The sequence below is a fragment of the Sturnira hondurensis genome, unplaced genomic scaffold, assembly GCF_014824575.4.
Source record: "Sturnira hondurensis isolate 20B ecotype Veracruz unplaced genomic scaffold, ASM1482457v3 Scaffold0021354, whole genome shotgun sequence".
Classification (NCBI taxonomy): domain Eukaryota; kingdom Metazoa; phylum Chordata; class Mammalia; order Chiroptera; family Phyllostomidae; genus Sturnira; species Sturnira hondurensis.
The window spans coordinates 32,613,625-32,641,461 of record NW_028093985.1 but is presented as its reverse complement, the minus strand read 5'-3'; the positions used below and the strand labels follow the sequence as shown (position 1 = coordinate 32,641,461).

Here is a 27,837-nt window from a genome sequence, read left to right as displayed (position 1 = left end):
AGAGAGTAGTTTTGTTCACTTTGCTGAGTCGGTAACTAAGAAGTGCCTTGTGACCTGACCGATTTCAATGGCTTCAGTAAGGACCCCCCGACTTTGCTTCTGGTTTTAAACATATGAATCTCACCATGTGACTCAGTAAAATTAAGGTTATATATTAACCTTAATTTCCATAACCCAGAATTTTATTTATAAATGCACATATGTACACACACATACTCACAGTCCTTAAGCATACAGAAGAATAGTTATTTTTAAAAGGTTATCTCTTTAAAAATTGTGGTGGAGTACATAACATAAAAATGTACCATTTTAACCACTTGAGGATACATTTCGGTGGCATTAATAAGTACGTTCACACTGCTGTGCGACCACCACTGTCTAGCTCGAAAACTTGCTTGTCATCCCCAGCTGGAAATCTGCACTCACTAAACCAGTTTGCTTTAATGTGCAAATTGTTGGCAGTAGACGTGGTCTCTGGCCGTTATTGCCCGCTCCCCCCACCTCCGAGTCTGGCTTTTCGTGTGTGTGGGCTCACGCCCTGTAGGAAACTTGGTCATCTGGTGCTTCGTGGATCCCAAAGGCAGAAATGTGTACTGAGAATAAAACACTTTTATTACAAATGAAGAAAGATTATTTAACTGAAGAATACATAATTTTTCTATTTATCTCATGAGATAGTTTGGCAATTAATGAAGGAGAGTCAGAAGGAATATCTGTAAAAATGACAATACTTGCTAGTCACCAGGATTCTCATGGGGAAGTCTTGATTTATTATAATCCTTGTGCTAATGGGGGACTTTATTATCATTATAGGTCTTGAAATTAGTCTTCAAAAGGTAGGGTAGAGGATTCTGCTTCTGACTTCTGTACTTTTTGCTAAAGTGAAACAGTATTAACTTACTTTACATAAGGATTTCTTAAAGGCAGATGTAAAGAGACATGGATTCAAGATCATAATATGTGGGAATTTGCTTCATTGGGGCTTGGTTTTTATAGTCAGCCTTAGACATATCCTTGCTCCAAAAGCATCCATTTCCATTGCCTTAGATTGACTTATAAAACAGCGATGTTTATGGAAGATTTTACTTACTCTCTAGTTATTATAATTTCCCCCCAAGATGCTATACAGAGCAGTGGCCAGACAGCACTAGCTATTAGCAAACTTGGTTCTTAGTTTTGTGATCCCTGTGAACTTAGAACAAAGTTGCCTATCTCCTTGGGGCCTTACCTGCCTTGCTATGCTACCAGGTGGATGTTGAGAATCAAATATTTAGGAAACATTTTTGTACTTTATCAAATACAAGCAAATGGTAACGATGCCTTATGTTTAGAACACAAGCCATTTTATGTGTAAGCGGAAATGGAAGGCTGACTTGGGCTACAGGTCCTTTAAGAAAATTAGCCAAAACCAAATGTTTTCATTTGGGCGTTTTGCAAACATCTGCATAACTGCTCATTTCCAAACTTGTTTGAAGTGGCTGGGCTTGGTCAGTAGGAGGTAGTCTGTCATGTTCCAGTGCATAAAAGCAACTCTGGCCTCCAAACAAGGCCCTCTTCCTTTCTGCACCGTCTCAATAGCATCTGTGCTTTTCCCATCCCCAGATGCCAACCCCAGTGGCCTGTGGGCATGGGCTGACCCATCTGCTCCATAACACAGGGCTTGATTGACAGTGACAGATCAGCAGAGGGTGGACTTCCTGGCTCTTCTAAATATTTAATAGTCTGTGCCTCCCTGGCATCTATATTCAGGGAGGGGTATATTTGTCAGAAACATAGTGACTAAGCATAAAAATAGAACAGAGAGAGGATCAACCTCATGGTCAAAACACTACAACAAAGTTTCTTTTAGAATTTAGTTTTTAAAGAAGTTCTAGCATAAGGGGTACCTGTTCAGGAGGGCATAGATGAGGGAAGAATTGACTGTTGTCTGTATACCAGGAACAGGGCTTTGGGGTTCTACAAACAGCATGTGTGGGTCATAGTAATTAATAGTAAATAATGATATAATTTGTATGTTATAAAAGCATTCTGGGCTTATTGCCTTTTGTTCCATTTAATTTCCTTTCCCCAGCTTCCAAATTTTTTGACTTCATTTACTCAGTTAACAATGAAAATAAGAAAGACTAGGGTTGCTTCACATTGATTACACAGCATCAGAGACTGGGGAGTCATGTGTAGGTGGAAGTGTTACTGAAGTGCATACTTTATGTCTTTTTTATTTGTGGGGGAGACTTTTGTTGACGAAAGAATTAGAAACTGTGATCACCATTTGGTGCACCAGGTAGCAAATCCTTTTTAAAACAGTTTTAATATAAGACCTAGTTAACACTCTGCTCAGAAGTTATGCAGTTTTGCAAACAGTGCAAATTAGATTCATACTCTCTGAAAGAGAGATATTTCTAGTAAAAGAATAAAATGTGGTTGGTGCCCAAGAGGCTTGTGTCCTCTTTCACAATATGAATGTTAATAATTATATATTTGCACTCACAGGCACATTTCTAGGCTTTGTTTTCATAAATATTTGGTATTTGTGCAGGTAGTTCTTGTGTGTGTGGTAAATAAAATTTTTACTTACCACTTTAGTAAATTTTTTTGAGGACTCTTTAAACTTGTTTGCCCATTTCATGATAAGTGATTTATGAGCACACCTGCCCAAAATGCACTGAATGTTCAGCAGTTTTGAACAAAATGGCATGATTTCTGTGTCCCACCGTCCCTGTTCACTCAGTCTCACTTCTAGTGACTTTTTCTTGTTTCCCTGGATGAAAACAGTCCTCAAAGGGAAATATTTTGCCCATACAAAAGAGGTGAAACAAAAAACAGCAGAAGCACAAAAAGGCATTGAAATTAGAGTTCAAAAACTGTTTTAGGCAGTGGGAAAAAGTCTGGGTAGGTGTATTGCATCAAAAGGAGAGTACTTTGAAGATGATTAAAGTTTAAACATGTAAGATTAAATAAACAATTTTTGTAAATAAATTCCATTTATTTATTTGTATACAAGGGGTCCCTCCTTGTAGACATGTACATAGATACCTGCATAGTTGAAGTTCTACTTTACAGAATTCCTTTTTTTAAATTTAGTTTGTTTTTTTAGAGAGAAGGGAAGGGAGGGAGAGAGAAGAATAAAAACATCAATCAGTTGTCCCCAACGAGGGACCTGGCCCGTAACCCAGGCATGGGCCCTGTCTGGGAATCAAACTGGTTTGCAGGCGGGGACTCAACCCACTGAGCAAAACCAGCCAGGGCCAATTTTACAGATTTCTGACCCTTGTTTATTCTTTTTAAATTTTTTTGTGTCTTTAGAAATCCTTGGTGAGTGTGATTTTTAAACAAATGTATTGAGATAGCTGTGACATGTCAAAACTGTATATGATGTTTTGATATATGGATATAGTGTGAAAAGAGCAACACAAGCTAAATAACTCACCACCTCTACCTAGTTACCGTATGGTACCACAATACCATAGTTACCATAGCTATGCATGCCATAGTGTATATGGGTGTGTGTGTGTGAGAGAGAGAGAGAAAATTTAAGTTTAATCCTTTTAGCATATTTCTGATAAACAATACATTATCATTAATTACCATCTCCAAGTTGTACATTAGGTTCCCAGAACTCGTTCAGCTGGCATAACTGAAACTTTGTACCCTCGACCAAAATGTTCTCATTTCTGCCTCCCCTGACCCCTGCCAACCACCCTTTTATTTGATTGGCCAAAAAGTCCATTTAGTTTTTTCCATAAAATAAAAGACACAGTTTTGATCTTCACCAATAACTTTATTGATTTGGATATTTTGAGTATGTCGGCTATCTCTTATGATTGGAGTCTAGTGGGTAGAGGCCAGGGGTGCTGCTGAACATCTTCCTGTGCATGAGACAGCCCCACAGCCCGTCTGGTTTGCAAGCCCGAAGTCAATCAATTGATGTACACCAGCCAGGCGAATAAGCTTTTTTTAAAAAATGCGTGCTGATATGACAGCTGTCAGAACAAAGTCGAATGAAATTATTTCAAAGGAAGTTAAAGACAACTAAGCACATCATTTGGAAAAAACAAAATGAAACTTTTGGCCAACCTAATAATTTCTACATCTATGTGTGTGACTGTTTTATTTTTAAATTATTTAAAAATTTTATTTTCAATGATAGTTCACATTCCACATTATTTATATTCTGTGTAACTATTTTAGACGCCACATGTAAGGGAGCTCAGGCAGTATTTGTTTTTTGTGTTTGTCTTGTTTCACCGAGCATAGTTCTCCAGGTTCATTTCTGTTGCCTCCAATTGGAGGTTTCCTTATTTTTTTATGGCTGAATGATACTGCATTGTCTATGTGTATATATCCCGTTTTGTTTACCTATTTTCTCATTGATGGACACTTGGATTGCTTACATACTTTAGCTGTTGTGGCCGGTGCTGCAGTGAACGTGGCCGTGCAGACATCGCTTTGAGGTTCTGATGTCATCTCTTCTGGACAGATACCCTCTAGTGGGATTGCTAGGTCCTGTGGTAGCTCTGTTTTTAAGTTTCTGAGGAACTTCCATACTGTTTTCTATAACGGCTACACCGATTTACATTCTCAACAATACTTTTATCTTTTGTTAACATTTTTAAACTGTTTTTAGTATTTTTAGCAACATTTGCCTTTTTGATAATTGCTGTTCTTATAGGTGTGAGGTACTATCTCATGGTTTTGATTTACATTTTCCTGGTGATCAGTGATGTTGAGCATCTTTTCATGTATGCGTTAGCCATTTGTAAATTTTATTTAGAAAATATCTATTTATGTCTTTAGTCTGTTTTTAAATTGAGTTTTGTGGGGTTTTTTTGCTATTGAGTTATATGAGTTCCTTGTATATTTTGAACACTAACCCCTTATTTAGTAAATGGCTTGCGAATATTTTTGGTGAGTATAATTTTTAATTGTTATATAGTATTACACTACTACTTTGATTAATTTATAATGTGAAATTAAGTCAAGTTCTATTTCTTATTTTAGCTGGACCTCCATATACTTTGTATTTCGGTATTAAATTCTATGCTGAAGATCCATGTAAGCTGAAAGAAGAAATAACCAGGTAAGATACTGACTTGACTTATGAACAGTACGTGTATGGCCTATACAAAAGGCTGTATTTAAAACAAATGGGGTCACCCATTGGATGTATGTCTACCTGCATTTTGTAACACATCGAGTGTGGGAGTTTAATTTAAACTAGCGTTGCATGAGGCAGATCAATGTCTGGTGATAGATGTGTTTGAACAATGGCATGAACCCCGGTGACAGGATGGGAGATTTTGCATCTACTGTGATGGGATGTTTCTGTATCTTTATTGTGGAGGATGCATTCAGCCTCTGTAGTCAGTAAAAGTAGTCATTTGAACTCCATAAAGGAAGGTTTGTTGATGCTCAGTCTGCAGATGTAAATATAAATGGAAAGAGCCAGTTATTTTTCTTTAAGTGGTTGTAGCTTGAATGTCAGCTGTCTAAGGGTTTCTTTTATCTCTAGGAAATGAAAAATTATTTTTAGTATTTTATGATGTATTGTCATCAAATTAAGCTAGAATTTTCAGTTGATATTGATTCTACTGTTAAAATAGTCCATGCCAACATTTGAAAGTGGCTTGTAAAGACTAGAACATAGTGTTCTATTTTCACTTATTCCACCTGGGTGCTGACTGCACAAGGCAATGAAAACACAAGTGTTTTTCCAACTGAACTCTAAGTGGTCAGCTTTGGTAAAAAACCCTCATCATTGGCTCCAGTAAAACCTAATTTGTTATTCCCAAACTTTGGAGTCGTATTCGATAACTAAAGTAGTCTGTGGTTTTGTTCCTATTTCGTTTTTCTCATCTTTTCCCTTGGAAAAGATGGACTTTGTTTTGTCCTGATCCTGGACTGGGCACTGAAGAGTAGAGCGGGGAGGCCAATTGAGTGTTTTCTGTTGGACTCTGAAGTGCTATAATTAGGCTTCTTTTTTAGGACCATGCTGGGTCTGTGTGCACGTTTTCTGTCACCACCTTGTTAGCAAGCCTTTGACTAGCAGGCTGCCCATGCAGGCTTCCTGCAAGCGCGCCTTTGAGGGAGAAGGGCCATTGTGCTGGGGTGATGGTGAAGGGCGTGTTTGCATTAGAGTTTCATGAGTAGTCTTTGCCGCCAAGAAGGATTTCTGAGTCTTGGGCTCGTGGGGAAACTGAGTCCAAGTACTATAAAAACACATTCGTATCTGTTACTCATGACAGAATTGTAAGGGAACAACATTTTATGAAAATACAAGAACTGTCTTTCATTTTGAGGTTGTCAGCAACCTCTTTGTGCCTCAGTTTCCTCAACTGTAAAATTGGAGGTGTGCCTGTCTCATAAGGTTTTGGTAAGCATTCAACAGAATTGTGTATGTGAGGCTCTCGTACAGTTGACCGCTGAACAACACTGATTGGAACTGCACAGGTCTACCTCTATGCGGATTTTTTCTTTTTCCAGCATAATTCATGTGCTTTTATTATTTTTAAATTTTTATTGTATTTTCCTATAACCATTTAGTCCCCATACATTCCCTCATCACCTGTTTTTTTTTTCAATAAATACTTAAGAGTATTTTTCTTCCATTTGATTTCCTTAATGACATTTTCTATTCTCTAGCCTATTTTGTTGTAAGAATGCAGTATAATACCTACAACATACAAAATATGTGTTAATTGACTTGTTTAAGCGATTGGTAAGGCTTCCAGTCAACAGTAGGCCATGAACAGTTAAGTTTTGAGGGCGTCTGAAGTTATATACAGATTTTCAACTGTGCAGGGCGTTGGCCCCATTAGTCCCTGCATTGTTCTAGGATCAACTATAGCTGGTTGTGTTTGTTCGAGGAGTTTACATCTTTTTTTTTAAAATTTAATTCTTGTTCAAGTACAGTTTTCTGTCTTATGTTCCCAGCCCTGCCTGCCCCCTGCCCAGTGCCCCCCACCCTTAGTTATTGTCCATGTGTCCTTTATACTTGCTCATGTGAGTCCATCCCCTTTTCCCCTATGATTCTCTCCCCTATCCCCCCTGGACCCTGTCAGCCTGTTCCATATTTGAGTGTCATTGGTCATGTTTTGCTTGCTTGTTTGTTTTGTTCTTTAGATTCCTGTTAACGGTGATATCATATGGTATTTGTCTTTCACCGCCTGGCTTATTTTGCTCAGCATAATGCTTTCCAGTTCCATCCATGATGTTGCAAAGGGTAGTAGTTCCTTCTTCCTTTCTGCAGCATAGAATTCCATTGTGTAAATGTACCATAGCTTTTTGATCCAGTCATTTACTGATGGGCATATAGGTTGCTTCCAACTCTTGGCTATTGTAAATTGTGTTGCTATGAACATCGGGGTACATAGGTTCATCTTAATGAGAGTAAGGTTCTAAAAGATAGATATTTAATGTTAAGAATGGGGAAAAAGAGCAGTGTTTTCTGGCCTTCTCCGTATTGGATTGTAGTTTGTTCATAATTTTCTGATTTGAAAAATAATATGTGGTAAACATGTGTACACCTACTCTTCATGTTTCATTGGTGATCATGCTGTTCAGCCTCTTTCACTATCAACCCCATCTGTCTCACTCCTACACAATATTCTGTGATTTAGCCAGTCCCTGTGGTTGGCTCTTGGGCTTATTTCCTGTGTTTGGATTATAGATAATGCTGCATTGAATCTCCCCCAATACATACATGATTATACTGGATGTAGTAGTCCAGAAGGATGTTGTATGTAGGAAAAAAACCCCGAAGATAAAGGGGACATATAGAAAAATAAGGTTCCAGACCATGAGAAATGTGAGTGAAAGAATTCCTATCAACCTAGAGTACCCGTTACGTGCTCTAAAATGTGTCCTGATAGTAACAGAGTTGGGTGACTTCAAGGTCATATACCCTAACCCCCACCCTTATAGAACATTTCTGACAATTCAGCCAGCTTTTTAATAAACATTTTAAAGACAGGAAACCTTACTGCCTCATGGAAATTCAGTAAGAAGTAAATGTCTATAACTTCTGTCACCAGTACTAGGCTCTCTTTCTAGGTTTGTGCAGAATAAGTCTAATCTCTCTTCTCTTTGTCAGTCCTTTAAATAATTCGTGTCCTCATGATTATCTGTTAAACTCATTTTCAATTCTTATTCAAAACATTTGACAGCCTTTCATGTATTCCATGTCATTCACAGCCCCTCATCCCCTGCAGATTTGATCAGCATAAAACCGTACAAGGTTAAGAAGACGGGCTTTAGAGTCCGACAAGCTGAGGTTTGCATCCTTGCTTTGCTGCTCCCTAGTTGTGTGATCTTGAGATTAACTTGCCTTTTTATAGTCTGTTTTCTCATCTGTAGAATGGAATTAAAGTATCCCTTGAAAAGGGTTTTGGAGGAATATAAGACAGCACATGCAAAGTACGTACAATGCAAAAATGTAAGTGTTCAGTCGATGGTATGGGTTAGCTAAAATGGAAGCAATGATAATTATTTTACATTTTCAAATTGCTGATTACAACACAAGGGAGGAGAAGACCAACATGGAACCCTGGGGTAGGTCTTTCAGGTTAAAAATCAATCTATTAATCCAAACTTTCTGGGTGTAGTTCATTTATCTATGAGTTATCCTACTACTGCCTTCTAGCCTGCATTTCTTGAATTTGTGTAAAAAGACAGAATTCACTTACCTTCCCACCCTTCATTCATTCAGTAACTACACGGGGCATTGTGTTGCAGTGCGTTGAGTACCAAGGAGTTTCAGTGGTGCCCAAAGAAAGACAGAGTTTGATTCCTCCAAGAGGGAGAGGAGAGAGAGACTGCACATTGCTTTGCTGACAGTGCTGCCTGTGATGCCACTGAAATGTCCCTGAGCTTCCAAGGGCCTAACAGCTATTTCTATAGATGAAAATAATGTTAGTTCCAAATGACTTGTTCATAATGAGCACTTTTTAGCTTCTAAAAATCGGTCTTTGTTTTTTAGTTTGTTATGTAATATTTTATAGCCTTTTCTGTGGATTGATATTAAGCATATCAATTATTATTATTACTTTGGTAGTCCATATTCTTCACATTGTGGAGATTAGCTTGTTGCAGCTTCTTTGCCAGCTGGGCGACCTTCAGTTCCACTTCCACCTCCGGAGTGCCTGTCTGTGAGTGAAGATAGTGGTCTCAGTTCATCAGAGCTGAAGTGAGGGTCACTGTCCAGTGTGGAAGCAAAAGACATTTGTGAGCTCAAATGGACTATACAAATGGAAGGTGATATTTTTTGCTATTTGTTCCTGTATTTTAATCATCAGTTTTAAATCCCTGAGACAAAAGTGTTATTCTACTTTTGTCTCTTTCTCTTGAGTTTGTGGGTGCTTCCTCTAATGTTTTTCTTCTTAAGCTATACATGCCATTTCCTCCACCCTGTTTAATATCATGTTATTATTTAAGCATTTCCCTCTGTCCCTCACATTTAAATTTATCCAAATCATGAGGCTCCTGTCGCATGTTGTGTTCCCTCTCTGTGGGACAGAGAGCACAGGCTTGCCTTTTGTGTAGGGGGGTACCCTTCTTCAGGGTCACGTTCAGCTAGTATCCAAGGTGAGAAGTCTACCTGTTCCCACATCTTTCAGTTTCCTCACTGGGGTTCCAAGTCAGTGGGAGGTGTGCCTCGGACTGTTGTGGTGTGAGCATGCTGGCTGTCTTTCCGGAGAACCTTCTGTTTGGGCTCCTGAAAAAGCAGGGTCTCTCTGCCCCTTCTCTCAGCAAGCCTTCCTTTCTCGTTCTCTTTGCCTCTGGTGCACGTCAGCTTGTACATCCTTGGTGTCAGGTCAGCTCTTTTCATTGAACAGCAGGTCCCTGGAAAACTGTGAGGTCAGTATTTCCAGCCCTCCACCTGTGTTGTACAGGTTGCGGTGGTGTGATAAGTGTGGAAAGGAGGGAATACGCTGCACTCCTCCCCAGAGCTCAACAGTCTAGCTCGGGAGACAGTGCGTATACACCAGTGTATTAATCTGTGTAAAAAGATAACCAGTAGTGGCTTTGTGAAGCTCTGCTTTGCACAAGAATGTGTTTTGGAAAGCTTCCTTATTAAGTAAATCATTTTCAGTCACTGTATTTTTTCTCCAATAGGGGAACACTATAATTCGGGTCACAATCTAATTTATTGTCCAAACACTGACACTTTGGAGAATGACTAGGAGAGTTATTAATAATTAGGTGTGTGTAATAGGCACAAAGGAGAACTCTCCTTGGTAAACTGGAATGTAGATTCACTCTAATTAAAGCCAGAGCAATCCAGTGACTCAAACATCTATTCATAGCCTTAATCAGAATGACACAGAGGGAAAGACCCAGCAACTCTAAACATGTAATTTAAATAAATATTTAGTTGTATTCTAAGTCCCATGAAATGGATAAAATAATTTATATACAGTTAATTTAAAAATAGGATCATGATAGGCCCTGGCTGGTGTAGCTCAGTGGATTGAGCGCAGGCCTGTGAACCAGAGGATCTCGGTTTGATTCCCAGTCAGGGCACATGCCTGGGTTGCAGGCCGGTTCCCTGCAGGCCAACTCCTAGCAGGGTTACGCACGAAAGGCAACCATACATTGATGCTTCTCTCTCTCTCTTTCCTTCCCCTGTAAAGATAAATAAATTAAAAAAATAAATAAAAATAGGATCATGATAAAGTGTTTGTTTAGCATGTAATTTCTGGTTTTACTATATCAAATTTGTTTTATATAAAATAATATAATGCTTATTGTCATAAAGATTAATCAAGTTCCTAATTAAAAATAGTTTGCTTGTCTTTGATTTCAGTGGATTTCTTATGCAGTGACTTTAAGATTTCTGGTATCTTTACAAGGCAAGCTGTCTAGAGAAGTTCAAACAGATGTTCTTTTTTTCCTTTTCCTTTATGACTTTCTCAGAGATAGCGAAGAATGTCCAGTTTTTTCCATTTTCATCCATCTGTCTCTCTGTTCATTCACATTGCCATCCATCAAGACAGCAGTTAGTTCTTCGCTGAGTAGCTACTGTGTGCTGAGCCCTGTACAGTGGGAGTGGAATGGACAATGGGTTATGTCCCTGTCTTTTGTGTCTGTTTGTCGTTCTCTCTTTGTTTCTGCTCTTTGTTTTTTTACTTCTCTCTGTTTCTCTTTCTCCTTCTCTTTGAAGCTAACTCTTATGGGATTAGATCCCTCAGTTTCTGTATCTGGCAAGGGATTTGACTGTTCAGTCAGATGTTATAAAAGTCTTAATAGAGCAAGACAAATATGCATCTGTGACCCATTTCCTAAAAAAAAAAGACTTCAGGAGAAGAAATTCCAAGTTAACAATAGAGGGAGTATAGCTAAACACAAGTTTCCAGCAGGGGTTCTAGTGAAATGTCTTTTTGGTTTATAAGCTTTTGCATTTCATTTCTGCTGATATCACTTTACTCCTCTTTAAGAGGAGCAAAGATGATTGTAACAAAGTGGAATTGTATCCAAGCATTCAGGGAATGGAAAGTAATTAAGTAGGGCTGGAACCGGGGATGCAAGTTAGGAAGTGGTGGTGATGGGTAGTCAGTGGTGATTGCAAAAGATTTGGCTTAAGAAGTAAGCAAAAGTCTTAAAAGCTAACTTAAAGATCTTGAACTTTATCCTGAAGACTTTTAAAGGTTTGTTTTTCGTTTGACTGTTTGTTTTAATCGAGAGAATGACGTGATCCTCTTTACCTCTTGGAAGGTCACTGGGAAAGGAGAGAAGTATGAATGATGCCGAGCGGGGGTTTAGAAATCCACCAGGTGGTGGCCTGGCCTGGAGGTGGAGGGAGAGGCGTGGGTTCCCAAACAGCGGACTGAGAGATAGAGTGTGGGTGCCTGGGGTTGGTTCCCAGGTTTCTCTTACGTGGTGTCTGGAGGGCTGTCGTGCCCCTTACTGAAACAGGCAGTGGGAAAACACGGGCTGTTAAGCAGATTTTCACGTAAGCCTGTGGGCACAATCAAAGTTGATACCAGTTTTCTAGAAATAATAAGAGTCGCATCTAGCATTTGGATATCCTTACTAAGGGCTTTGGTTGTGAGCATTTGGAGAAGAGAAATTTATCAAAGCTGATTTTTAGAATTCATTTTCTTTGCTTTTTTTCTGCCTTTTCCCCAATGGCATCAAGAGTCACCTAGCAAAGAAAGGATAATCACAAAGGACAGCCTGAAGTGTGTGTCAGACAGAAAGAGAGAATTAATGGGAGAGGGAGACAGAGAGACAGATTTGAGGGATTGACTGGGGCTTGTGTTAATGATTCCTGTATCACTTCATAAACCTCTGGCTTCACATCACTGGCAGAAAGCCTGAATGTGGGGTGGGGGGAGGGTGTTACAGAGGGTGGGAAGCTAGCCAGAGTTGCCCAGCATTTTCATTAAGACAGAGTTTCTAGAATCCAGGTCTGGCTGTGCTACTTAACTGTTGGAAGATCTTGGAGAAGTTACTTTATTTCTTTGTGTCTATTAGTTTCTTCATCTGTAAAATGGGGTGATAATAGTACTAACTTCATTGTAAAGTTATCATACATAAGATACTTGGAATCATTTGCTATATTTACAGTGTTTAGAACAGTGGGTAGCACCATTGTTATAACAGGTTTTCTTCAGGCAAATGGAGCGAGCAAACCTGCAGATGATGGGCAGCATCTTAATAAGTGGGAGGAGTGATGGAATTACACTCTAATGACCTTTCGTTCTGTATCTATGATTTTAGGCCTTGTGTAAATACACAGGCCATCTAGCTTGGGTCCTTATGATTTGTTCCTCCTATTATGAGCATGTCATCATAGTGCTAAGAACTGTATGTGTGTGTGTGTAAAATTAGTCTTATCAGTCTCATGAGGTGTAGATACTTTCCAGTCTACATTTTTTAGATGGGGAGACTGGCTGTTGGAGAGGTCAGGCAGCCAACCAAGGCCACAGGCTGTGGATTGCTGGAGCTGGGATGCAACCCAGCCAGTCTAACCCGAGAGCCTTCACTTTGTAGCCGCTACCTTGTCTGGCCTCTGTAGAGTGTCCTCCAGTAGTCTATTTACTCAACAGCTTCCTTTGTACAAAAAAGCAGAAGGCACTTTATTCTCAATAGAGATGATTGGCTGTTGCCTTGATTCTCAGGCTCTGAAACTTCAGGTCTGGGAGTGGGTAAGGTTATCATTAATCTCTTCTTCCATTTCTCTTGTAGATACCAGTTTTTCTTGCAGGTGAAGCAAGACGTCCTTCAGGGCCGACTGCCCTGCCCTGTGAACACTGCAGCTCAGCTGGGAGCGTATGCCATCCAGTGTAGGTTCCGCTGAAGTAAATTTGCTTCAGATATTTACTTTTGTTTTTTTGGTTTTAGAGAGAGGGTAAGGGCGGGAGACAGAGAGGGACAGAAACATCGATATGAGAGAGACAAAGTGATCGGCTGCCTCCCGCACCTGCCTGGACTGGGACCACACCCACAGGCTAGGCACGTGCCCTGACTGGGAATTGAACCGGCCACCTTTTGCTTTGTGGGATGATGCCCAACCAACTGAGCCACCCCAGTCGGGGCTGCTTCAGATATTTTGGAAAAAAATTTGAATTTTTCTTTTTAAGCAAATTTATATACTGACATTTTTCTGACCAGAATATTTTGCTGAAAGAAATTGAATTGAGTCAGAATTCAAGTTTTAATCAGTGTCACTTCAGAAGACATGAACGTGAAGCCAGTTGCACATGCTTTGTAGTGGGCCCATGCAGTTTTACTGGCAGGATGCCCTGGTTCTTGTTTAGGTGGAGAGTCTGGGAAATCTGTGATGTTCTGCATTCCACCCGAGTGCATTGGTCCCCGGGAGCTGTTGTGTCTCAGAGGCCACACTGCTTCCAGACAGCTGTTGTGAACACTCCACTCGAACAGGTGTCGTCGCCAGTTGGGTGTGGCGCCCACTCGGGGCACTTCCGGGTAGTGTTGTCATTTTGGAGACTGAGGCTGAGGCTGGGGACAAGGAGGCAGCCTGTTCTTGCCTTTGTGGCCTTTGCAGATCAGAAGTAGCCTAGAAAAAATATCTAAGAAATAATGTCACCCAGATGAACTTTGTTGGGCTTGAAAGGTGGATTCACATAGGGAGCAGAATTTTTTAGAAGCACAGCGGAGTGCGCTTTCTGGGGTCGTGTGCAGCACGGCATCGTACTCCCATGCCCGCTGTGCAGGGCACGTGCCATTTCTCGGTGTCGTCTTCTGGGAGGCTCTGTTGGGTCCTGGCTGCCACCTCCAGTGTTTCCACGTGTGCGCTCTGAGTTCTGTCTACAACGCTTGTTTTCACATGAACTGCTAAGAATAATGGAAACAAAAATGATGATAAGTATAGTCTTTCAGACGCAAAAATACAGAATTTAGGTTTTTAAGGTAAGTCTTGTTTATACCATTCATATATGAGTTATTTTTTACCAAAATTATTTATATATGTGAGTTTATTAGTAAGGCATTTGAACACAATGTTTAAGTAAGATTGGGATGGTTATATTCCTCTATTTTAGGGGACTATTTTCCTAAAATGAAAAAAATTACCATGTTTTTCTTTTTAGCTGAACTTGGAGATTATGACCCATATAAGCATACCGCGGGGTATGTGTCAGAATATCGGTTTGTTCCGGATCAGAAGGAAGAACTTGAAGAAGCCATAGAAAGAATTCATAAAACTCTCATGTAAGAATCTCATTTTATTAACTGCAACTAACACGGTGTGCATTAGGTCCCTGGAATCTCATCTTGTAACCAGAGGTTTCTCCACTTTGACCACCACACCCCCAGCCTGATAACCAGCCCCTTGTAACCACTATTCCAGTTTCTGTTTCTACGGAGTTGGCTTTTTCAGATTTTACAAACACGTGACCCAGTGTTTGTTTTTCTCTGGTTTATTCACTTAGCATAGTGACTTCAAGGTTCATCCCTCTGCTTGAAAATAGTAGGTTTTCTATTGTTCTCGCCACAGAATAGAAATGCTAATTGTGACTGGGTGGAGATCTCAGCCGAGCTGTGCCAGGAATCACGTTGCAATATATAAACGCATCAAATGAACACACGGTGCACCTTAAACCTACACGGTGTTGTCTGTCAGCTATATCTCAACAAAGCTGGAAAAAATAACATATTATGTTACATTAGCCACTGTCTTTTGCTCTTGGCAAGCTTAAAGAAAATTTCTAGAAGATAAATTCTTCACCTTTTTCTGGAACATTCTAGCATTTTTCCCCTTAAGTTTTACCTGCTTATGACACTAAAAAGGTCATAGAAAATCCAAACAATTTATATAATATGAGAGAGAGAGAGAGTAAATTCCAGTATCTAAAAGTCCAGGTATTTTTGGTTAATGACTTTCAGACCCGTGTTTACGATCTCCCACAGAGAAAATGCATGAGGCACAGAGTCAGGTGTGATTTTGCATGAAGGGAATCATTCTGTGAACTGTATTTTGCAGCCTTCTACTTTTTCGGCCACTGGTACCTTGTAAAATTTACTTTTTAACTTGAAGTATATTTTATAACCACAAAAGCCTTAATGTATTCTGGATTTGCTGTGTCATGTGTTTGTAAATTTTTCACAGTTATAGGGTAAGTCCTATTCCGTCTCTAGCAACGATGCTGAGAGTCCTGGGGACACCCACCAGCGTGGAGCCTCGGAAGGCACCATGTCAGCACTGCACGCCCTTCTGAGCGTGTGCTTGAGCCCTAGCGGGGTTTTTAATCAATGGCTTGCAGCATTGACGTTGTGATTTAATTATAGTTATTGTGGTTGAATCCTCTCTACTGATTAACTTTCCTTTATTACCTCTTATGTAACATTCCTTCTTGAATTTGCTTGGTTTTGGGTCTCTTGTAGTTGAGGGGAAAAAAATGAAGAATTTATCTGGTCAACACAAATGTTGGCCTAAAGGATCTGTTTCAGTGAGCAGCAGCAGAAGTCAATTGCTGGCCTGCCACATGGGAAGCCACGTTCTCCTCTTGCCTTAGCGTGCCCCAGAATGCTCTTCGGCCTGATTACAGAGTCCTCCTTTTTTAAAGTTTTGCTGAAGCCGAAGTGCGTGCTTATGAAGTGCCTGTTACAACACTGTGAAGGGCAGTGTGTCTCGCATATTTTGAGAATACTAATTCTACGGGGTGTTTCAAAGTACAATTAATGGTATGTATTTTGAAATTATCAAGGGGCTTCGGGTGAAGAGCCTTACTGTTTTATGCAGTGGTGTTGACAGTGCGACTGGTATTTCTAAGAGAATAAAGCTTGACCAAGGTTCGAGAGCTTTGTTGTGTCTAATTTGTGGTGAACAGTCTTCATAGCTTTTAAAAGTATGATTTATTACTGGTCTTTCATGGTACCATGGCTGGAAGATAAGAATGCATCAAAGAAGGATTGCTTAATTAAAAAAATCACAGCTCCTTTTGTTAGTCATTAGAAGTCTTTTTCTTTCTCTCTTGCACACACAGAGACACACACACACACACACACACTTCCACTCATCCATGGAGATAGATTCCTTGCAGATGCTCACCTTTCTTAGGAATGAATGTATATTCATTTTCTGTATATTTTGGGAAGATTTCTGTGCTTTGTATTAACACAATGACAGGTATTTGTGCAATTTCTAAGTGTTGCCTAGTGTATTTTCACACTGCTCTGCTCAGGAGAGGCTGATGCACCCCGGCTGGGAGATGGGGAGCCCACTCTCCTCTTCACCCCCCCCCCCCCCCCCCCCCCCCCCCCCCCCCCCCCCCCCCCNCCCCACCTCCCCCCCCCCCCCCCCCCCCCGCCCCACCACAGCTCTCACTGCTTCTCCTGGTGGAGAGCTGTGGGGGCGTGGATACAGCTACCCTTCTTTGTCAGGGTGTGCTTTTTTTAACTTGAGTGCTTATGTTCTTAATAATCTCTTCGGGGGTTTCTGAAACAGAGAATTCTTAATTATATGCTAGGACATTGGGATTGGCTATACTGAGCAAAAGTGGATATGGTAAGTGAAATTAACTCCATACAAGGATCACCCCAGAGTATAACATTTTGTCGTCAGGAAGGTAAGAGTCTTCTTGAAATGCAGAGACATGCACTTGCCTTAGCACAGAAGAGCACTTACTTCTCCGGTGAGTGCTGTGAAGATGGTGGGCATTCCCTGGAAGCACAGCAGAGTGAGGCTCTTTGTTTCTGTGCGGCGTGTAGGGGTCAGGCTCCTTCCGACGCAGAACTGAATTACTTGAGGACTGTGAAATCCCTGGAGATGTACGGCGTTGACCTCCATCCCGTCTATGTGAGTAACATTTAATTAACACAAAAATATTTTAATCTGATGACATTTACTTAAAGTGCCACTGAAACTCCCAAAGGAAAGCTGCAGTCCTGTGGTCTAGTGAGCGGATGATGCTTTTTCATCTGTGTTTTTCGAACACAAAGAATCTCTTGTGTGGATTAAACCCTAATGAGTTTTGCATAAAAGTCTGTGATTATATTTCCATGTGTAGAAAACAATTAACTGAGCTTGAAAACACAATCTGGATAACAGCTCCAAAGGGCTCAACTAAACGTCAAAACAATTTAAAACTGGCCTGTAATTGATTGTATTAGGCAGAAAACAGGAGGGTTTTCTAAAAATAGATTTTTGTGGCTGAAAAGCATTCAGAAAATCACTTGCCAGGTAAAGTAGGCTTTAGGCAACAGTATAGGCACAACTATTTGTGGTTCTTCGTTACATCTGCAGTTCTGTCAGTATTGTGGTTATTGCCTATTACAGTTCTTGTGTATGCATTATTAGAAGTATTTTTGCAGATCTCCTTCAGTAAGTGACAAAAACTTGCTGAATGGAATCGCCGAGCAGTTGTACTGCATCTGTGTTGAGTGTTCTGGATCTAGGTCTTAACCCGTGGTCCCCTTTCTAAGGTTGCCAGTTGGTTACTCTGCACCGGTGAGACTGAAGTGTGGTTGCCTTTCCTTTTATCAGTTTAGTTAGCAATAGTCAGATGTGACTGTGTGAGAAAATGACCAGGTACCTTTACACAGAATGAATTGCTAAAGATCACATATGGACGGAGTGGTTGTCAGTTGAATGATGGCATTCAATTTTTCAGCAACCCTGATAAAACTTAGAGTGCTGTAACTCACTCGTGCATTCATTTTGGAATATGTCTTTTGCTGATCAGAGTTTGGAAGGAGTTAGATGCATCTCTGGGTACACCATTAACATGGCAATTAAAGTTACATGTTTGGGGGAAGGGATCGTTCCCTAATACATTGGATTTCAGTCTCATTCAATCACTAAATGCTCTCTGCTGCTGTGCTTTAATAGCATGTCTACAATTTGTGGGATAGTTATCTTTTTCCCTTCTAGCAACATTAATCATGTTAGGTTTAAAGTTTTTTAAAAATATATTTTATAGGAAATATATACAGAGACAGTCTTCTGCAAAATACTTGTGCATTTGTGTAATGTTTACTGCAGGTCAAAAACACTCTTTTATGAGTGGGGGGAATTTATGGTAAACAAACTGGATTCATTAGAATATTCCATACATTCCTTTAAGGCTGAATTTTTAGGGATGGAAGTGGAAAGCAGTTGGTATTCTTTCATAACTTATCACTTGATTTATGTTCCTTGGGAATATAATTTTGTAATCTGTTATTTGACCTTACAGTAGAAATAAGATGAACATAAACAGTCAGTTCTGTTTATATCCTTGGTACCCACTCTATAATTTTTCATTTCAGAATTCTGTTGTCTTTTTCTAAAAAATATGTTTATTGATTTTAGAGAGGAAGAAAGAGAGAAAGAGAAACATTGGTTGGTTGCTCGCCGTATGGGTCCCAACTGGGGAGTGAACCCACAACCTAGCTATGTGTCCTGACTGGGAATTGAACCCTCAACTTTTTGGTGTGTGGGATGATGCTCCAACCACGTGAGCCACAGCAGCCAGGGCAGAATTCCATTTTCTTAATTGAGATCATTGCTGGAAATTAAGGGCCTTCAGTCCTTACCAGAGGAGATTACACTGTTAAATTTTGAGCAGTGTTAAAGTTACAAATGGAAGAAGAAAGAAGCATGATAATGACCTAGAAAATCCAAGTGTGTGACTGCAGGGGGCTGCCTGCACTTTCTGGAGAGGGTGGTGATGACCTAGGTCTCGTGATTGTTCACATCAGAAAGTAAGATCAATGAGTCCTTGGAAGGGACCCTTGATAGAAGCCAGTGGTTCTTAGTCCTTGGCTGCACAGGAAAATCACCTGGGGTATTTGATACCTGGGCCGCTTCATGACAGATTTGGATTTAACCAGTTTTGGGAACACCCACGCATCAGCATTTTAAGCTGTGTGGGTGATTCCAATTAGTGTGCAGCCAGGGTTGAACACCACCATGGAAGCAACATGGGCTGGGTCCTTCAGTGGCCTGATTATTAGTCCAACTGGATCTAATATTAATCTGACAAATTATGTTTGAATGGCCAATTGCAGTTTGACAAAGTGTATTTATATGACTAAATTTATAGTTACAGGCATATGCTTGTTTTTGCAGGGAGAAAACAAATCTGAGTATTTCTTAGGATTAACTCCAGTTGGTGTTGTTGTCTACAAGAATAAAAAGCAAGTGGGGAAGTATTTCTGGTGAGTAAGTGTAAACCGTGGGCAGCGTTGGTATTAGAAGTTGTATATTCTATGTTTATGGGGTTTGTGTGTCAGTGAAACATTGGGAAAAGAAAACAGGCACATTTCCAGTGTTTGATGAATATGAGTGAAATTGGGCGTAAGACTCCTCCCAGTGCGTAGCGGTATATATTTTCTCTGTCACAGTTTCAGGTACTGGGATTTTGCGCTCTTGCCCATGGGAGCTGCATGTAGTAGGATTTTCTGCCCATTCTAGTGTGTGCTGGTGGGCTGTGGTTCCAAGACTCTGAGTTTTCACCGTATGTAAGGGAGGATCTGAGAGGGAGTCTCTGGTACTACTGCGTGTCTGGGATAGCAGCACTGCCAGGGCCTGGGGCTTCCAAGTTCGTCTGCATTTCCTGGAGAAGCACAGAATGACAACGGAGTTTTGTTACGGAAGGTGTCAAGGGCAGAGGACACACAGGGAACTTCGCAATTATATACGCAACGGTATATAAGGGAGCCAGTATGAACCAATCTTTTTCTATTGGATACTTGTCTGAAATTCTGAAAGGTTAATTTTGAAAAATACTGCCATCACCACCACCTCCACCACCTACTTTTTCTTTTCTTTTTTTCCCCAGGCCTCGGATTACAAAGGTTCACTTCAAGGAGACACAGTTTGAACTCAGAGTACTGGGGAAAGATGTAAGTTTTTGTTTGGCACTTAGCTTACCTGAGAAGGGGGATTCTTGTCTACTTACTGATAACTGAAAAGACATTGTAAAGTAAAACTGCTGTGTTTTCTTCAGCTGCAACCAGGAGCCTGGTTCATTGACTTACATGTGCAACTTCTCAAGGAAGGGAAAGGGAAGTGAGTAGAACATCAGTGAGTAGATAATGAAGAAACGTTCTGTAGTTTTAGCAAAGGGAAATAAATCCTTCTAGGGCAGAGAAGAGAAGAGCAGGCATAGTCGTGATTGGTGTAATTTGCTCTTCAGCACTGTTCATGCAGGTAGGACTCGCATAATCAGAAGGGCACAGTCTGTGTGTAGGCTAAAAAGGGTCCTGATTCTGTTCCAAAGTAAATTAAACAATCTTTAGGGAGTCACACTTCTGCTATTTCCCTAGACAGGCGTAGCAGAAAAACCAGATGGGAAATTCTGGGTGCTACCAAGGGAGAATGCAGGGTGAGGGTGCAAAAATGCTGACCTTCACTCTGCAGAGTCCGCCAGGATTGTTCGGGACATGGGCACAGCATTTGTCAGAGCCTGGAGGTGCTTTCACGCCTCGATAGGAAGCTTTTAGGGAAGTAGGCAAAAGAGAGCAAAGATATAAAAGTTTCCTTTTAATCTGTCCATGAAATTAATGCTCCCTGAAGTGCTAGTACTGGAATCCGTGTTTATGGGATAAATGAGTGAAAACAGGATGCAGCGGAACCCACCCATCTCTGTCTTCAATGCTAACTTTATGCAGAACAAAATTCTAAGTGAGTGACCTTGAATTGATGAGGTATTTCTTATAAAAAAGAGGTTAATAAAATCTGTGCTTATACATTCACAAGGTGAGACACAGGAAAAGTGTGGCTGTAACTACAGCTGGAACGTGGTCCCTCACAGGTAGCAGGTACTTGATAAATACCCGATGAATGATCAATGAAGTGATCTACTTATGTAACGCCGGATTCGAAAGCCTGATACTACTCTTTGCTCCTCTTCTAGGAAAAAGGCAGCGAGACCTCCCTGAACTGTGTGACATGCTGCCATTTACTGTTGAAATTAAAACTGGCTTTTTGAAATGAGTTGCAGCTTGTAAGGAGGAAGGGAGTCCAGATTTTTTAAGAAATGGTAGTCCAGAAACCTCAGAGTAGTTCTTAACAGCCTAGTTTGAAGGAAGTCTGGTTGTCTTCATCTCCTCATTAGAGGTGTCAGTCTTAAATGTGCTGATGTAAGATTGAATTAAAATCATCCAAAAAGTAGAATAACCGATTAGATGGTCAGGTTATCCAGTTTTCTCTCATCTTGCCCCAGGTTTCACGTGACTTGTTGCAAGGTGTTCAGTTTGTTCAATACATTGAAAATAGTGTTTTAAGTTTTTAATAGGAATGTGATAATAAAATATAAGACTTCTATGGGATCATTACTGTTATTCAAAGTCATTTTTTCCCTTATGGCTAAGTTATCTTTGTGCGTGAGGTCCTTTTTTGAACTACTTTTGTGTTATCATTATAGTGCCTTGAAATGTCTTCTACTGCCTAGGGATAAATATTTGATAAAGTCACAGCTAATTTAAACTTTTACCTTCTTAGATTTCTTCATAATTAGCTGGCAGCAACAAGGAAATTGATATCATCCTGTTATTTTTTACTGGCGGTCTGCATGGTATGACCCGGTTTCTCACACACTCAGCTCAGTGCCCGTCCCCCTGCAGCTTGAGAAGAAGCGGATGTTTGGGCGGGGCCCAAGGCACCGGGCGCTCCTGGGTCATTGGGTCTGGTGTTGGTGATCATCAGTAAGGTGGCATAGCAGGTCACGTAACTCAGGCTTGAATCAAAGGAACTTGTGAAAAATTAAATAGTACCTTAACTGAACCAGAGCAATTTGTCTGCTGAGCATTCTTGCTTTGAGGGGCCTTCTTTTTCCATCAGGGTACTTCTCTCTGTGAGGCAGTGATTTACATAATGGTAGAATTAAGTTGATTATTATGGAGGTCTAACTGTAATCATGGATTAAATAGAAAAGTCCCCTGAAACCCATCACCTGGAACAGTGATCACAGTCAGCTTGAAAATGGTTGAAATGCTTATTCTGCTGTTTTCTGGTTGGCTGGTTTGGCCAGAGACTGAACTCAGCGTGTTCAGTAGTATTGTGGCCAGGGTCTCAGCTCCCAAAAGAACATCTGTGTTCGCAGGGTAAAAGATTTCCCCAGTGGCACGCTGTGCCACTAACACTGTCCAGTTCCACTTTTTAATGTTAACCATGTCCAACATTACACATTAACACATCTTAACTACATACTAATAGTATATTAACATGTACTATTTACATACTCATATATTTCTTTGCATCTACAAATAAGTCTCCTCTTTCTCAGATATAACCTTAGTGAGTTCAGTGAGCCGGTTTTTTAAATTTAAATTATATTTTATTAATTATGCTATTACAGTTGTCCCAATTTTTCTCCCTTTGCCCCCTTCCACCCAGCACCCACCAGCTCCCTCAGGCAGTCCCCACACCATTGTTCATGTCCATGAATCATGTGTGTAAGTTCTTTGGCTACTCCATTTCCTGTACTATACTGCACATCCCCACGGCTATTCTGTAACTACTACTTATTTGTACTTCTTAATCCCCTCACCTCCTCACCCATTCCCCCTCACCTGCCTTCCATCTGGTAGCCATCAAAATGCTCTTTTTATGCGTGATTCTGTGTCTGTTCTTCTTGTCTGCTTAGCTTGTTTTTTAGATTCAGTTGTTGATAAGTATGCCTTCATTGCCATTTTGTTGTTCATAGTTTTGATCTTCTTCTTTTTCTTAAGTAAGTCCCTTTAACATTTCATATAATAATGACTTGGTAATGATGAACTCCTTTGTTTTTTTCTTGTCTGGGAAGTTCTTTATCTGCTCTTTGATTCTAAATGATAGTTTTTCTGGGTAGAATAATCTTGGCTGTGGGTCCCTGCTTTTTCATGACTTCGAATATTTCTTGTCAATCCCTTCTTGCCTGCAAAGTTTCTTTTGAGAAATCAGCTGATGGCCTTTTGAGAACCCTGCTATAGGTACTGTATTTTTCAGACTATAAGACACACATTTTCCCCAAATTTGGGAGGAAAAGGGGGTGTGTCTTACAGTCCAAATGTAGCTTACCTGGCTTGCTGTGGGGGGCGGAAGAGGTGGCCTATATTATTTATGTTATTAAATATTTTGCCACATTTTTTGCTTCAAAATTTTTTTCTATTTTCCTCTAAAACCTAGATGCTTCTTATGTTCTGGAACATCTTATAGTCCTAAAAATATGATAACTGCTTTTCTCTTGCTGTTTTTAAGATTCTTTATCTTCAAGTTTTGACATTTTAATTATGATGTGTCTTGGTGTGGGCCTATTAGAGTCCATCTTGAGAGAGCAACAAATAGTTGTCTTCAGTTAAATACTGTATTTGTAAAAATTTATTCCTCTGATAGATTCAGAAGCTAATTATTAGAAATATTTTAATGTATTACTTAAGCTTCAAAATAGGTAGTGCCATTTAAATAATACCTCACAAAAAGAAGATCCTGCGTGTTGATTATAGAAAGTCTGAGAATTCTCTATAGAAAAAAATTTAAAGAGGAAATTAAAATTAACTATTGACTTAAAATTCAGAGGTAATGATTATTATTTCAGTGCAGTTCCTTTCAGATTTTCCTATTAGGGATGAATGTATAATATATACGTGTATACATGTATGTACCTTTTCCCCATGTGGTTTTGTACACAGGTTTTATACTTCATAAGCATTTCTTCTTTTATTATATTTATTTGTTATGTGCCTGTACTGTGTTTAATAATGCTTTATTTTTATGCATTTTGCTTTTTTCTTAATATTGTGGATCTATTTTTTTTCACATGATGTCTTCTAGCTAGTTTTTGCTGGTAGAAGTAAAAACTATGCAATTTTATGTATATTTCAAACTGGCCATTTTGCTGAATTCTTATATTGTAGCCAAGAGTTCTTAATTTGATTCTCATAAATTTGTATAGATGGTATATATTACTTGCAAATAAAAATAAATTATTCCGTCATTTCTGTTATATATGTTTTGTATTTTATGGTGTTGTTCAGAGCTGCTAGAAGAGTGTTAAGTAATCTAGCAACCTAAGACATCCTTGATTGGTTTCTGATTATAATTAAAAACCACTATTGACCACTATGTTTTAGCTCATGGTTTTAAAAATATATGTTTATTGCCAGGGTTTGAATTTTTTTAAAAGTCTCTTATCAAATGTTTGATTTTCACTGAATGCTTTGAGATCAAAGATATTTGCTTGTTCAGTCATTAACAACTAATGCTTATTTCAAAAATCCAGGTGAGATGGTAGTGGCTGAGACCAGGGTAGCAAACTTCAAAGTGCTGAGGAGCTGTTGGATTCTGGATTTGGCCACATTCTAGATTTGGTGATATCTAGAGACATTTGTGGTGGTCACAGTGCTAGATTGGGGAGAGACAGGCATACTGGTGACTTAAAGGTGTTTGGCTGGAAAGGCAGGAAGAATGGAGCTGGAGGTGGAGAAGGCTGCAAGTAGAACATTCTCGATGGGGGGTCGGGCGGGGGTGGAGATTGGAAGTCCCACTTAACACACTGAGTCTGGGATGACTGCTGCACATCTGGGTGGAGATGTACAATAAGTGGTGTGCGTGAATCTGGAATTTGGGACTAACGTCTGGGCAGAATATTCAGATTTGAGAATTATTGACATATCCTGGTATTAAAAGCCATAAGACTGTGTGAAATCACTAGGAGAAGGAATATAGATAAGAGAAGAGGAAGAACCAGAAAAGGGGGCAGAGAAGGAACAACCAAGGAGACAGAAAGAACACTAATTGTCTTCAGCTTTGCCAGGTAAAAAATCATGTATTAGGTAAGCATCAAATGATGCTGATGTGTCAAATAAGGTAAGTCCTGAGAATTGACCACTGAATTTGGGAAGTGTAGGAAGTCATTGAGAAGACCAGCTTTGGTGGATTGGAGAGTGGGCTGTAACCAGCAATTCCAGTCTTAGGTCTGGGCACCCTGGAGAACCACAGGGGCCTACATGTTCATTGCAGCACTTGTGTGAACGTAAATTTAAAAAAAATGACCCAGAAGTTCATCATAGGAGAATGAATATCTGAACTGATGTATATTAAGTAAGAAAAAATAAAAGTGGTTATAGTGAAACTGGAGGTGGTATAGGCAACTCTTTTGAGGAGTTTTGGCACAAAGGGGAATAGGTCAGAAGATAGTTGAGAGGGGAAACAGGTGAAGAAGGAGGTATACTTTTTGTTTTGTTTTTAAAGTTGGAAGAAATAATAGTGCATCTATACTCCAATGAGAATGAAGTGACCCGTGCGGAAAACTTGGCACTGTAGGGGAGAGAGAATTGCTGGAGTGGTGCTATTCCTTGAGTAGACGACAGGGGATGACTTCCAGGGTATAAACGGAGGGTTGATTTTAGAGGGCAGGCAGGACAGCCCCCCGTGGTTAGCGGGTGGGAAGATGGAGCAGAGGAATGTAGATGAGGGTAGGTGGGTAGTTCTTCTATCGTCATTCTGCCTTGTATTTTGAGGGAACTAGGTGGCAAGTTCATCAACTGAGACTGAGGTTGAGGAGGAGGTGCTGAGGGTCCAAAGGAAGAGGAAGATGCGAAATAGTAATTTTGGAAAGAAAACAGACAAGGACCATGTATGTGGCTTGATGGTATGATATGATCGCATGGTGGTATGGACACTCATGAATTTAAAGTGAGACCATCACAGTGTGCATTTCCCCAGCCATGTTCCACAGCACTGGTGCAGGCAGGAAGCAAGTGGAGCGTTGGCTTTGTCAAGACAGTCGTGCAAAGAGCGGGGAGGGCGAGGAACTCCCGCGGGTCAGGTGAGCAACCACAGTGACTTACCACGCAATTGAGACTGGATAAGGAGGTGAGCGAGGACAGTGAAAACATGGTCATGTCTGTGGGTGGTGGTCTTGGTGGCGACGAAAGATTATCGGGGGTGGAGTACTGGAGGCAGTGAACTAAAGAGAGAGGGTGGTGGTCAGAGGGAGGTGCTAGGCCTTGAGTTTATGGAGAGACTTCAGTTATTATACATGGAAAGCCCGAGGGCAGTGGTTCTCAACTGGGGTCAGTTACTCCTCACTCCCTTCCTCACACCCCCAGGATATTTGGTAATATCCAGAGACGTTTGTGGTGGCCGCAGTGCTGGGTGGAATAGGGATGCTACTGTCATCTAGAGGGTTGAGGTTGGACATGCTGTTAAACACTTCAAAATATATTGTAAACTGGCAAAGTTCAGTCCCCCTGAAATGTCAATAGTGCCGAAGCTGAAAAACCCTGCTGTAGCATTCTGAGCGTGGGAGTGGGGGCCTGGGGTTGGCAGGAAGACCACATTACTGGAGGAGGGAGGTTCAGGGAGCTGGGGTGTCTGGGTGTTGGAGGGATCATTTCTATTATTTGTATATTGAAATTTCCAATAATTAACACAAGTCAGTGAGAGTGACTGCAGTGGCATCCACATGTGATGGAGAAGCCTGTATGGATGACAGCCAGCAGAGACTGCAGGTGGTGTGACCTGATCTGATTCAGAGCTGGGAGTTTAGGGGGAAGAGAGAGAATGGTCTGAAAGTGGCTGTGGGAAGAAAGCAGGATTCCCCAGTGGTATTTTCAGCCCCAGTGGTAAGAGAACAGTGGGGACAAAGAGGGAACAGCCAGCACTTAGAGGAATGCAGTTGAGACAGTATGTTCAGCAGAGAGCCAGGTTTCCACTGGCCCGAGAGGGGGAAGGCCGCGTGAGGGAATGGGTTGAGGAAGTAAGGGATTTTGCTGATGACAGACCATGAACTCCAGAGGGCATGAAGGGAGGGTTTCAGGAGGTGTTAGCAGTGGAAAAGTGGGACAGACTAGGGGACGTGCTGAGCATTACTTGGGGTGACTGACACAGCGATAGGAAGCACAACAAGATTGGATTGAGTGGATTCAATCCAAGTGAAGGAGGAGAGGTTGCGAGTGTCAGAAGGCAGCAAGGGTGGGTTTGCCGTGCTTGCCCGTCCACACTGAAGATGCGGGTGGAAGGTCCCAGCGTACCAGTTCAGTCTTCCCTTTCTGGGCAAGGCCATCTCTTTCCTGTCTGCTTGTGCTCGTTCTTGACGCTGGCTGATGAACTTCAGGGTATCTGGGTGTGACATCAAGTCCTGGGTTTCACTCACTTTGACCAGATTTACATTTCAGAAAGCGCCCTGGCTGCAGGGTGGCACATACAGGTGGAAACAGGTGGTCAAGTAGGAGACTGCAGACCAATCAGGGGGCGAGGGGGATGAGGAGAGGGTGGTTCCTGCAGGGGTGGAGAGGAGTGGGCTGATTTGGGAGGCATTTTGGAGGTAAAATTGCTTCTGATTAGCAGCAGATTGAACGTTTTTGTGAAAGATACAGAGGAGTTTTGGGTCATACCCAAATTTCTTGGTTTCATCAACAGGAAGAAAATCCATTCTTTCAGCAGTAGGCCCAGAAGTTGGTGTGTACTAA

The 27,837-nt window shown here is 40.8% G+C and overlaps 1 protein-coding gene across 4 annotated transcripts in view; it reads left to right on the top strand.

The window, feature by feature from the left end:
- The window catches only part of EPB41L4A (erythrocyte membrane protein band 4.1 like 4A), a 246,527-nt gene that overhangs the window by 128,591 nt on the left and 90,099 nt on the right, over positions 1-27,837 (top strand). For all 4 annotated transcript variants that reach the window (XM_037032184.1, XM_037032183.1, XM_037032185.1 and 1 more), the window contains exons 4-9: positions 4,999-5,077; positions 13,186-13,283; positions 14,550-14,670; positions 17,170-17,257; positions 19,511-19,599; positions 20,223-20,286. In XM_037032184.1, the coding sequence (XP_036888079.1) occupies positions 4,999-5,077; positions 13,186-13,283; positions 14,550-14,670; positions 17,170-17,257; positions 19,511-19,599; positions 20,223-20,286 (539 nt within the window). The remainder of the gene's footprint in view (positions 1-4,998; positions 5,078-13,185; positions 13,284-14,549; positions 14,671-17,169; positions 17,258-19,510; positions 19,600-20,222; positions 20,287-27,837) is intronic.